The 12,358-nt window shown below is 41.5% G+C and overlaps 1 protein-coding gene across 3 annotated transcripts in view; it reads left to right on the top strand.

The window, feature by feature from the left end:
* atp13a3 (ATPase 13A3) overlaps positions 1-12,358 on the top strand; it is a 127,977-nt gene that overhangs the window by 72,192 nt on the left and 43,427 nt on the right. For all 3 annotated transcript variants that reach the window (XM_078207725.1, XM_078207717.1, XM_078207732.1), the window contains exons 14-19: positions 958-1,019; positions 1,795-1,945; positions 3,432-3,548; positions 6,938-6,955; positions 7,044-7,197; positions 7,512-7,632. In XM_078207725.1, coding sequence (XP_078063851.1) covers positions 958-1,019; positions 1,795-1,945; positions 3,432-3,548; positions 6,938-6,955; positions 7,044-7,197; positions 7,512-7,632 — 623 coding nt within the window. The remainder of the gene's footprint in view (positions 1-957; positions 1,020-1,794; positions 1,946-3,431; positions 3,549-6,937; positions 6,956-7,043; positions 7,198-7,511; positions 7,633-12,358) is intronic.

A 12,358-nucleotide genomic window follows, 5' to 3' on the forward strand; every position in this document is an offset into this window, starting at 1 on the left:
CATTTTCTTTTTTTAAATTCAGATCTGGTGCATCAGCTCCTTTTAACCTTTATTTTTTTTAGATTTTTGGTTTTATGGACAGCGCGTCCTATGATCTTCCACTATTTAAATATTTTATCCTTATTGCACCGCCTCACGAATGATCCCTTAAGTTCTGCTAACAGTCTTCCATTAAGCACTTTGCAGCCATTTAACAATTAATTTCTCTCAGTTACTCTGCTCCCTGTATCCTAACTTGACCAGGTCACAGCCACTTATCATCCCTGTGCTTGCTGACTTACGTCAGTTCCCAGTCCAGGAACACTTCAATTATAACGTTTTCAGCCTTGTTTTTAAATCTTTACAGGGCCTCTCCTCTCCCATCTCTAATAACTTTCAGTCAAGATATGTGCACTTCTCCAATTCTGATCTCTTCAACACCCATGATTTTAATTGCTTCAACTCTGGTTGCCGCCCTTTAGGTGCTCAGCTGTACAAGTTCTTCCCTAAACCTCTCTGCTTCTCTTTCCCCCTTTAAGAAACTCCTTCAAATCTACCTCTTTGATCATGCTTTTGTGTCATCTGTCCTATTATCCTCCATACATGGAAGGCTATTCAATTTTGTTAAATAATAGTCCCATGAAGCACTTTAGGACATTTTACTATTTTAAAGATTTTATGTAAATGTAATTTCTGTTCTTGTGTGCCTTCCTTCTTTTATCCAGTCTGACTAAAATGCTGTAATTTATCTTTGGGTTTTATTGAAGAATACACATCCAAAAAAATCATAACCTTTCTTTTCTCTGTTGTCTCACCCACTGTGTATTTTCAGCATTTCCTGTTATTATCTTAATACTCTTGTGCTTTGAAAAACAAAAAGTTTCAGGTTGAAACTAAATAATAAACCTCAGCAAGCAATGTTGAATGCCAATATTTGCATTATAGGTTTTTAGAAGTTTTATCATTTCTTGTCTTTAGACTGGAACACTCACTGAAGAAGGCCTGGATATTTGGGGAATTCAAAGAGTGGAAGATAATAGGTCTGGAACATATTTGTACACGTGATATCAAAACTTTTGTAATACAAAAAGTCTTGGCCTAATGGTGTAGGCAAGGCTCATGTATTTCAGTTGAATGTTCTGAGTGCAGTGGACATCTGAAGGGTGGTCTGTTGTTTGTGAATCAAAGCTAGGATGCAAGCAATTGTGCACAGCACTTCCAGGAACAAACTTTTTTTAAAAAATCGTTTTTGTGATCTCATTCTCTCCTTGGCAGCGTGCAGATTGGTGTTTCTCTTGTACTTGATTTGCCAAGTACAAGTGAAAGGTAGTATTTTTCCTTCCTTTTGCACTGTGTTGAGTGAAAGCAAAAAACATTTTTGGTTTAGCTATCTCAGCCTCACTAAATGCTTGAAATAGATTCCAACTTAGGAAGTGAACTTGGTCAAATCACTGAATGTGATTCTCACTAGATAGGAGTTTTGTCGATAAATTAAGAACAAGTACTTTTTTAAAATGCAGTTTAAAGTTGGATTTGAATAATATAAATATTTGGTTCAATTTTGATAATTCAGCTGAGATAGCAGCTGGGAAGATTTTTAACTATCCATTAATATTCAGTGTTTTATTGCTACAGCAGCATTATTTAAGTCAATTTAACTAGTAACGCTGTTTGTGGATAACATGCTGATGTCTTCATTATAGCCATTTTTGCAACTTTTTACTGAATTCCAAAGAATAGTTTATTTGTAAAATCTTCTATTTGATGCAATTGAAGAACAAAGGAAGAGATTGATGCATGTTTTCTTCTGTTTAGTTTTTTGCAATCAGAACAAAGCATTTGTAAGGAGAGTTTGGTGAAATCACAGTTTATGGCTTGCATGGCAACCTGCCACACACTTACTAAAATTGATGGGAAATTATCTGGTGATCCATTGGATTTGAAGATGTTTGAAGAAACTGGTTGGGTGAGTCTTTTTTATTCAATAACTAAGCGGAACCTTTAGACTGAAAACTGTGATGTCTGGCTTAGTAGCAAACTGAGTAATTTAAAATAAATTGAACTGTAATAAGTGTTTGTTGCAGAAAATTGCTAAAGAGGAGGCTGATATTTTATCAAATACGTATCAAAAAAGGTCTTTGACCTTCTATCAGTTGATATTTTGTAGTTTTCTAAATGCACGTTATTGACAATACTTAGGTTGAAAAAATGAGCTTATTTAATCACATTGGCTTGGATTTTGGAGTCACTGTAATAATGAGTTTATTCGTGCTCCACATTAAGGAGCATTTTGGACAGTCACTTAAATGTTTAAATCAGAAAGTTGCTGTCCAAGGTGTGCTGTTTCTCCAGACGTTGTGCTACTAGTTGAGAGACTTGGCATTCAAATATATGATAGGGTATGAAGTGATATTTGTCGAGCAGATACCTGCCAAATGTGCCAGATGTAACTAGTAAAGTAGAAAAGAGGAACCAGTAGATGTAGAGCATCTGGATTTCCAAACGATTGTTGATAAGGTGCCATGCAAAAAGTTAGTAGGCATGATAAGTGCACATGGAGTTGGAGGTAATATATTAGCATGGATGGAGGATTGGTTCATAGGTTGGAAGCAGAGAGTGGGCATATACAGGGCCTTTTCAATTTGGCAGATAGTGAATAGCCGAAAGGATCAGTGTTGGGGCCTCAGCCATTTACAATCTATATTTTAATGACTTAGATGAAGAAACAAAGAGTCATGTATCTAAGTTTGTGGATGATACAAAGCTAGATGGGAAGATTAGCTGTGGGAAGGGCCAAAATCAGCCACAATTGTGTGGAATGGTGGAGCAGGCTCTAAGGGCCACATGGTCTACTCTTGCTCCTAATTCATGTGTCCTTGTGGTACATGTCCATTCAAGTGTGAGTGAGTTTTTCATGGTGTTAATTGCTGCCAAACAACCTCTGGCATTGAAAATTTAATTTTAAATGTGCGGAGCCTCCATCTTTCAATTTTAGTTATTGGTAAAAAAATGTTCTTTCTACTATTTATTTTTCTTTTTGATCCTGTCTCTTAATCATATTTTTCTTTCCATCTGTTTATTTAAATTTCTATTCATGTTTTGACATTGAATTAAATACTCTAATTTGCACTTTCCTGGATAAACTCTGCTTCAGTAATTCCGATTAGTTAAGGAAACAGAAAATTGCTTGCCTTATTAGCACAGGTCCCTGATCTCCTGCAGAGCACATAACACTTTCAGATCTCTAATTATGGCAAGTCACACTATAAACTTCCACTGAAAATGCCTGGGCAAACGTGAGTGTAGTGAATGGCTGGCACCATTTTGTTCACTTCTGACTGCAAAATCTGGGCCAGTGCTCTGTGAAATAACATAAATTAATCTCCTTTTTTCGTAATAATATTGACCAGGTCTCGAAGCGTTAATACTGTTTATTATGTTTTCTATTAAAGGTTCTTGAGGAAGCGACTGAAGAAGAGACTGCTTTACACAATCAAATCATGCCCACTGTAGTTCGACCTTCGAAACAGCTTCTCCTTGAACACGAGACAGTGGTGGATCATGAATTGGTATTTTTTAAGGCAGCTTTAAATGACCTTAATTATGATTGACGAGATGGTCCATGATTGTCTTCCCTAATCCTATAAATCCCTTTGGTTATTAGACTGTGCACTTTCATTCAGTGCTCAGAATAGTATTTTAAAAGACTACAGAAAACATCAACAAAGAAATTTGGTCAGTATCAAATTCTGAGTGCTGTGCTAAATGGCCTCCTAAGCTTCCAATTTAGCAACCATGAAGCACATATTCATTAAATTCAGACGTCACCCACTACATTAATAAAAACCAAAAAAGTAACTGGCAATGATAGGTATATTCTCTCCATATACAGATATGTAACAACAGCAGCTCAACATAGTGAAGAACAGAGCCATTATTTTTGGTCTCACTTCAAAATGTATTGCCTTGTTACTGAATATATCTTCCAGCCTCAGCTACTGAATTAAACTCTATCTCTGACCTTTCAATCCTGAGCTGAGTTTTCAATCACAAATCCCATCTATCACCAAGATAAATGTTACACACTTCCACCTCTACCAATCTTTTACCGCTAGATCCTTATCTATGGCTGTCATTACTTTCATCAATTATTCTAATAGTCTCTTTGCAGGTCTCTCATTCATCATTCTTTAGAAGCTCCAAAATGTCCAAACTTAATCACATATGTTTTGCTCCAGGAGGCCAGGTGAAAAGGGGGTGTGCCCCTTGCCAGTGCCAGCCTGGCACTGCCCAAGGGCAAACTGGCACTACCCACTGGGCAGCTTGACACTGCCCAGGTGGGGCCAGAAGGGACAGGACCAATTGCGGGGGGGGGGGGGGGGGGGGAGATGGGATCTGCAAGGCCAGCAATGGTAGGCCGACAATGCGGGGCCACTGCACATGCACTGATCCCCATTGTCTAACCTCGAAGCCTTATCTTTCCACATCTTTTGTCCCTGACCTCTGCATTTACTTTTGATCTTTAGATCCCCCCCATCATCCTCTGGGCTTCCTACCCCTCTCAGCCCCTATATTTCCTCTGGTTGCTCGACCACTCACCTGCCTTTTCCGTGAGCCGTTAGCTGCCACCTACCTTCCCTCTGGGCCTTTAGCCCATCATCAACACCTTCCCCCACTTTGTTGATTACTGGTGGTTGAAGTTGATGACATGTTTAATGTTGTGTCTAGAAAGAGAAAAAGATTTATAGTGCTTTTCACAATCATCGAATGTTTCAAAGCTCTTTACAGTTACTGAAGTACATTTTGAAGTGCAATCGCTATTGTAATGTAAAAAACTTGGCAGCAATTTTACACTCAGCAACTTTCACAAACAGCAGATAATTATTTGTTTGTGATGCTGATTGAGGGGTAAATATTGGCCAGGACACTGGGGATGACTCCCTCGCTGTTCTTCAAAATAGTGCCACAGAATCTTTTACATCCACCTAAGCAAGAAAATGGAAGATGGCACCTCCATCAAAGCACTCCTCTTTGGTACTGCATTGGCGTGTCTGACCTGATTTTTGTGCTCAAGACATTGTGATTCAAAGAGGAGTGTGCTACCAACTGAGCACAACTGACACACGGTAGAATTTTCCTGTCCCGCCCACCATGGGAATCATAGCAGACGGGGCAGGACCATGTGAAGGCCCGTTGACATCGTGTGGGATTTTTCGATCTTGGGACAAGCATGGCCAGAAAATCCCGTCCATAGTCCATGAAGATTTTCAGGTCAGGATTAGTTTAATTCTTAGCCACTACAATACGTTTGTGCCACCTATTATTTCTTCTTATGAGTAGCACTTAATGCTTTTCTGCATTAGGTTTCATGTGTTATTGTTTTATTCACTTATGTGTCCTGGTCTGTGAATGATTGTGCAGTGCATGCTACAATCAATGGTCAGTCTCTTATGGTGCTTGACAGTCAAACCAATTGGCCTCAATAGAACCTTCTAGAGGCAAACACCTGAAAGGTAAGTTAAAAGTTTATTTACTTGCCTTAGTGTGAAGCCACTTTGTGGTGCACTGCTGGCGCTCCATGTTAAAGTTGTAGGCACAGGTGGTCTAAAGGTAAAGTCGCCATGGTTCCAGATGACGATATGCCTTGGAGAGGGAGAGTTGACTGGTGGTGATTTAACCTGAGGATCATCACACCTCAGGTGAGGGGCAAGGTTGAGAAGGCGGGGCTTTCATTAATAACCTCAGTCAGTACAGGAATTGTACTCCCACTGTTGACATCACTCTGCATCACTAACCAGCTGTCCAGCCAACTGAGCTAACTGTCAGGTGTTCTACGGTAAAGTGAAAACCCCAACTGGCCATTGCACTCTCCCCTAATAACCACCCTGCATGGCAACCTCACTACAGTCCCCCATGTCTGCTAATTGACCGTGCAGTCGTTTCATAGTTGCAAACTGGTTCTCGGCCTAAACATTGTGCCCACAGCTCAACAGTATGATTCAGTGAGATGGTCAGAACATTTTACTTGTGCATTATATCATTAAAATAGTTCCATTTGCTTTCCACAGAACATTGTTGAACAGTACTGGTGTACAGCTTGGGTCGCTGTCTGTGTGGAGTTTGCACATTCTCCTCGTGTCTGCGTGGGTTTCCTCTGGGTGCTCCGGTTTCCTCCCACAGTCCAAAGATGTGCGGGTTAGGTTGATTGGCCATGCTAAATTGCCCCTTAGTGTCCTGGGATGCGTAGATTAGAGGGATTAGCGGGTAAAATATGTAGGGATATAGGGGTAGGGCCTGGGTGGGATTGTGGTCGGTGCAGACTCGATGGGCCAAATGGCCTCTTTCTGTACTGTAGGGTTTCTATGATTTCTATGATTCTATGATTCTAGTAGCCCAAACCTATCCGTTGGAGCTTTTCCTTCATTTCATTAAACATCAACCTTTTAGAACTATATAGCAGGTTCCTGGCTCGATATTTCCGACTTCTAGATCGTGTTAAACTTTATTATTATGTGGTTGCTTTCCCTACGACTGCTATTTTCTGTACTTTTGCTCAATCGTTTCCAGGTGCCAGATCAAGATTAGCACTGGTTTTTTTTTTGGCTAATTTGTTACACCAGATCAAGAAGTAGGCGTGCCCTACATGCACTAATTCTGAGTCTAAACAACTTGGGTTTTCCTGGTTTTTATGCCTTTATGCCATGTTTTTGCTAGCTAACTTCTGTTAATTAGTTGTAAAGTTTAGAATAGATCTTACATGAGAAATGTGAAGAACATTTTGCAGTGTTAGAACTTTAGGCCTAGAGTACACACAGTATCCTGCACTGTTAAGTATTCTGTAAAGTCCCACTCTGAATGTGATTCTTCACTGCAATATTAGCAGTATAAATTTAACCAGCATTTATGTTTAAACGGAAAAATGCAATATAATAAACTTAATATTCTCTTCATTTTACAGGAAATGTATGATCTCCCAGTAAGTACAATTTTTGCAAGATTCTCAAATCTCTTTTTATTCAGAAGCAGTCACTATACTGATACTTATTCACATTATTTCTGTGCAGGTATCATATGAAATAGGCATTGTAAGGCAGTTTCCATTTTCTTCTGCTTTGCAACGAATGAGTGTTGTAGCTAGAGTGCTGGGTGAAAAACATATGGATGCTTACTTAAAAGGTGCACCTGAGATGGTTGCTAACTTATGCAAGGCAGAGACAGGTAAAGTAGTATGTACAATTTGCCATTTCCTTTTTATGAGCCACACATTGTAAATGGACCTAAATTGAAATAAATGTTTTGGTAGAATACTTCTCTGACATTTGTAACAGTAGAAGTTACAAACATTGCACCTATTCCTACCAAATTCTTTTTTGCTTTACCTTAATGTGGACGTTAACCCACGTTGAAATAATGAGATAATGAGGAGGAAATTGATAGGATATATTCAGGTTTATGTTTTACATTTGCAAACTGTTTGATTTAAGGGTTATTTGATGCCCATATAATAGTTTCCTATGTTCTTTATTTTTCAGTTCCCAAAAGGTTTTCTGAAGTATTGAATATTTATACAAAACAAGGCTACAGAGTCATAGCACTTGCCCATAGGAAAATAGGATCTAAATTAACCTGGCACAAAGTGCAGAATGTCAGCAGGTAATAGATTTAATTTTCTGCTTTGTGTAGCATTTCAAATTGAGATTGGTGTGTGGGTGTAGTTAGGCCAAACGATAAATGTGCAAATTCTGAATTGGCCTTGTACCTGAACCTGACCGGAATCTCTGTGCAGCTGCTGGGCATGACCATGATTTTAGGTGACAGGAGACCACCATCGGGGATCCACAGGAATAGGCCCTGGGAATCAGATATGTGTTGAAGAATTATGCATCCTAACATCAGAAAATGTAATTTTAACTTGTTTATGCAAAACATGCAGCCCTGATCGTGCTATTCTCTATTTGCTGGTGTCACTTTTTATGGACGCCAAAAAGTATAGAAAGCAGAAAATCAGTTAAGATTTTTCATTCGGGAAATGCTGCCCTTCCTTTGCTGCCCCCGAACTAAAAGCCCAGAATCTCCTGCAATATTTCTGCATAATCATGGCATCAGAAAGGAGTTGTACTCATTGCAGTACGTACATTTAGACATTCACACGGATGATCCCAGGAATGGTAGGCCTGACATACGATGAACGTCTGAGGATCGTGGGATTATATTCATTGGAGTTTAGGAGGTTGAGGGGAGATCTGATAGAAACTTACAAGATAATGAACGGCTTAGATAGGATGGACGTAGGGAAGTTGTTTCCATTAACAGGGGAGACTAGGACGCGGGGGCACAGCCTTAGAATAAAAGGGAGTCACTTTAGAACAGAGATGAGGAGAAATTTCTTCAGCCAGAGAGTGGTGGGTCTGTGGAATTCATTGCCACAGAGGGCTGTGGAGGCCGAGACGTTGAGCGTCTTCAAGACAGAAATTGATAAATTCTTGATTTCTCGAGGAATTAAGGGCTATGGGGAGAGAGCGGGTAAATGGAGTTGAAATCAACCATGATTGAATGGTGGAGTGGACTCGATGGGCCGAATGGCCTTACTTCCGCTCCTATGTCTTATGGTCTTATGGTCTTATTACAGGATCCAACAAGACCTGCATAACTGAATGAGTAACTGGATTTCTCAGCTATGAAATTTTAATTTTGTTAGCGGGGGGAAATAGAAACTTTATTAATTGTTGATGCTCCTTTTACATAACTAATTTTAACTACTAAATAGAAACAATTCTCTGTCCCAAAGATTCAAGTACATTTCCCCTCTGGTATATGATTAACATTTTTGAATGAATATTCAAGCTAAATATATAAATTGTAAGAGCATTTAACACTGCAATAATGAACATACACATTAATTAGGAGCAGGAGTCGACCACTTGGCCCTTTGAGCCTGTTTCACCAGTCAATAAGACCATGGCTGATCTGATGGGCATCTCTTTAACCTGTGCTTAACACTCTCTCCACTCACATTGTCTGTACCTTTGAGACTTGATTACTTGGAAAGTCTTGCATTCCAACCATTATTTTGTAAATTGAGTTTGTGTCTTTATATGCCCTGTTTGTGAACAGAACTCCCACTCACCTGACGAAGGAGCAGCAAGCGCTCGAAAGCTAGTGGCTTTTGCTACCAAATAAACCTGTTGGACTTTAACCTGGTGTTGTGAGACTTCTTACTGCCCTTATTTTTAAGCAGTATTCCCTACTTTTGGATTCTCCCACAAGAGGAAATATCCTTTCTACATCCGCCCTGTCAAGACCCCTTGATCTTGTATAATTCAATCAAGTCTTCTGAACTTTTCAGTGGATGCAAGCCATAGCTTCTCTAACCTTTCCTCATAAGATAACCCAACTATAACATTCTATTAGTTTTCCTAATTACTTACTGTACCTGCATACTAATCTTTTGAGCTTTATGCACTAGGATGCGTAGATCCTACCTTCTAAACTTATCTTTCTATTTGCCCTATCTGTAACTGCAACACTATATTCTGCACCCAGTCTTTTCCTTTCCCCTAATACTATATACTGATATTGGCTATTAGCTAGCTAATATTCTATCCATGCCAGCCTATTACTCTCTTACACCCTACAGCGTGAGCTTTTATTTTCTGCAATAATCTTTGATGTGACACTTTATCAAAAACCTTCTGGAAATCCAAGTACAGTACATCCACTGGTATATTTTGCCTGTATAGCGTGCAAGAAACAATACTTTTCACTGTATCCCAGTACATGTGACAATAATAAATCAAACCAAATCCCTTTGCACCTCAGAGCTCTGCAATCTCTCACCATTTAGATAATATGTTTATTCTTATTATTCCTAACAAAATGAAAAATTTCACTTTTTCCCACATTATGATCCATTTGCCGGATCCTTTCTCTCTCACTTAACCTTTCTATATCCGTTTGTAGCCTCCTTATGTCCTCTTCATAACTTACTTTCCTACCTATCTTTATGTAATCAGCAAATTTAGCAAACATATAGACAAGATAGTGATAGACAAGAGCTATCATCAGGTGGTCACACCAGGGCCACGGGTGGAGGCCAAGTGGGTGACGGCCAGGAAGGGTAAAGCTTGGGTGATTGAGAGCACCCCAGTGGATGTGCCCCTACACAACAAGTACTCCTGCCTGAGTACTGCTGGGGGTGGGGACAGCCCACCTGGGGGAAGCAGCAGTGGCCGTGTCTCTGGAGTGGAGTCCGGCCCTGGAACTCAGAGGGCTAAGGAAAAAGGGAGGAAGGCAGTGTTAATCAGGGACTCGACAGTAAGGGGGTCAGACAGGCGTTTTTGCGGAGGCAGGCGGGAGTCTCGGATGGTGGTCTGCCTCCCTGGGGCCAGGATCCAGGTTGTCGCTGGTCGACTCCCGGAAATCCTGAGGGGGGAGGGAGAGGAGCCAGAGGTAGCAGTACATATTGGTACTGCTGATGTGGGAAGGAAGGGGGAAGGGGTCATGAAAAGAGAGTATAGGGAATTAGGGAGACAGCTGAGAAGGAGGAAAGCTAAGGTAGTAATCTCAGGATTGCTGCCTGTGCCACGGGAGGGTGAGGGCAGGAATGGAGTGAGGTGGAGGATGAATGTGTGGCTGAGGGACTGGTGCAGGGGGCAGGGATTCAGGTTCCTGGACCATTGGGACCTCTTTAGGGGCAGGTGTGACCTGTACACACAAAACTGGTGGCACTTGAATCCCAGGGGGACCAATATCCTGGCGGGAAGGTTGGCTAAGGCTACTGGAGAGAGTTTAAACTAGATAGGTTGGGGGGAGGGGATCGAGACGAGGTGACTGGGAGCGAGGAACTTAGCTCGCAAACAGAGAAGGGTTATAGATGATGCAAGAGAGAGGATGGACGGGGGATAGAGAAGGGGAGAGCTCAGACCAAAGGATTGAGATGTGTTTACTTTAATGCCAGGAGTATAGTGAATAAAGGGGATGAGCTCAGAGCGTGGATCGATGCCTGGAAGTGTGATGTGGTGGCCATTACGGAGACTTGGATGTCTCAGGGACAGGACTGGATACTACAGGTGCCGGGATTCAGATGTTTCAGGAAGGACAGGGAGGAAGGCAAGAGAGGGGGTGGAGTGGCACTGCTGATCAGGGATAGTGTCACAGCTGTAGAGAAGGTGTATGCTGTGGAGGGATTGTCTACAGAGTCTCTGTGGGTGGAAGTTCGGAGTGGGAAGGGGTCGATCACTTTGCTGGGAGTTTTCTATAGGCCGCCCAATAGAGACAGGGAGGTGGAGGAGCAGACAGGGAAACAGATCCTGGAGAGTTGCAATAATAGCAGAGTTGTTGTGATGGGAGACTTTAATTTCCCAAACGTAGATTGGAATATCCCTAGGGTAAGGGGATTGGATGGGGAGGAGTTCGTTAGGTGTGTTCAGGAGGGTTTCCTGACACAGCATGTGGACAAGCCTACAAGAGGAGAGGCTGTACTTGATCTGATACTGACCAATGAGCCTGGACAGGTATCAGATCTCTCAGTGGGAGAGCATCTTGGGGATAGCGATCATAACTCTATCTCCTTTATGCTTGCATTGGAAAAAGAGAGGATCAGGCAAGCTAGGAAAGCGTTTATATGGAGTAAGGGGAAATATGAAGACATAAAGCAGCAAATTAGAGGAGTAATTTGGAAGGAGGTATTCTCGGGGAAATCTACTGAAGAGAGGTGGCAGTTTTTCAAGGAATGTCTGTCTAGGGTTCTACAGGACAATGTTCCGAGCAGACAGGGAGGAGTTGGTAGGTTAAAGGAACCGTGGTGCACGAAAGCTGTGCGGGACCTAGTCGAGAAGTAAAGGAAAGCATACAAAAGGTTCAGAGAGCTTGGCGAAGATAGGGATCTAGATGAGTATACAGCTTGTAGGAAGGGACTAAAGAAGGAAATTAGGAGAGCCAGAAGGGGTCACGAGAAGGCCTTGGCAAGTAGAATTAAGGAAAACCCTAAGGCGTTCTATAAATATGTGAAGAGTAAAAGGATGAGATGTGAAGGAATAGGGCCTATAAAAGGTGAAGGCGGGAAAATCAGTACGGAACCAGTAGAAATGGCAGAGGTGCTTAATGAGTATTTTGCCTCGGTTTTCACAGAGGAAAAGGACATGGGTGGATGTACTGTGGGCTTGCAGTGGACTGAAAAGATTGAGTATGTGGACTTTAACAAAGAGGTTGTGCTGGAATCTTTGAATGGCATCAAGATAGATAAGTCGCCGGGTCTGGATGGGATGTACCCCAGATTACTGTGGGAGGCGAGGGAAGAGATTGCAGAGCCTCTGGCGATGATCTTTGCGTCGTCGATGGAGACGGGAGAGGTGCCAGAGGATTGCAGATGTGGTTCCTA

The sequence above is a fragment of the Mustelus asterias genome, chromosome 3, assembly GCF_964213995.1.
Source record: "Mustelus asterias chromosome 3, sMusAst1.hap1.1, whole genome shotgun sequence".
Lineage (NCBI taxonomy): Eukaryota > Metazoa > Chordata > Chondrichthyes > Carcharhiniformes > Triakidae > Mustelus > Mustelus asterias.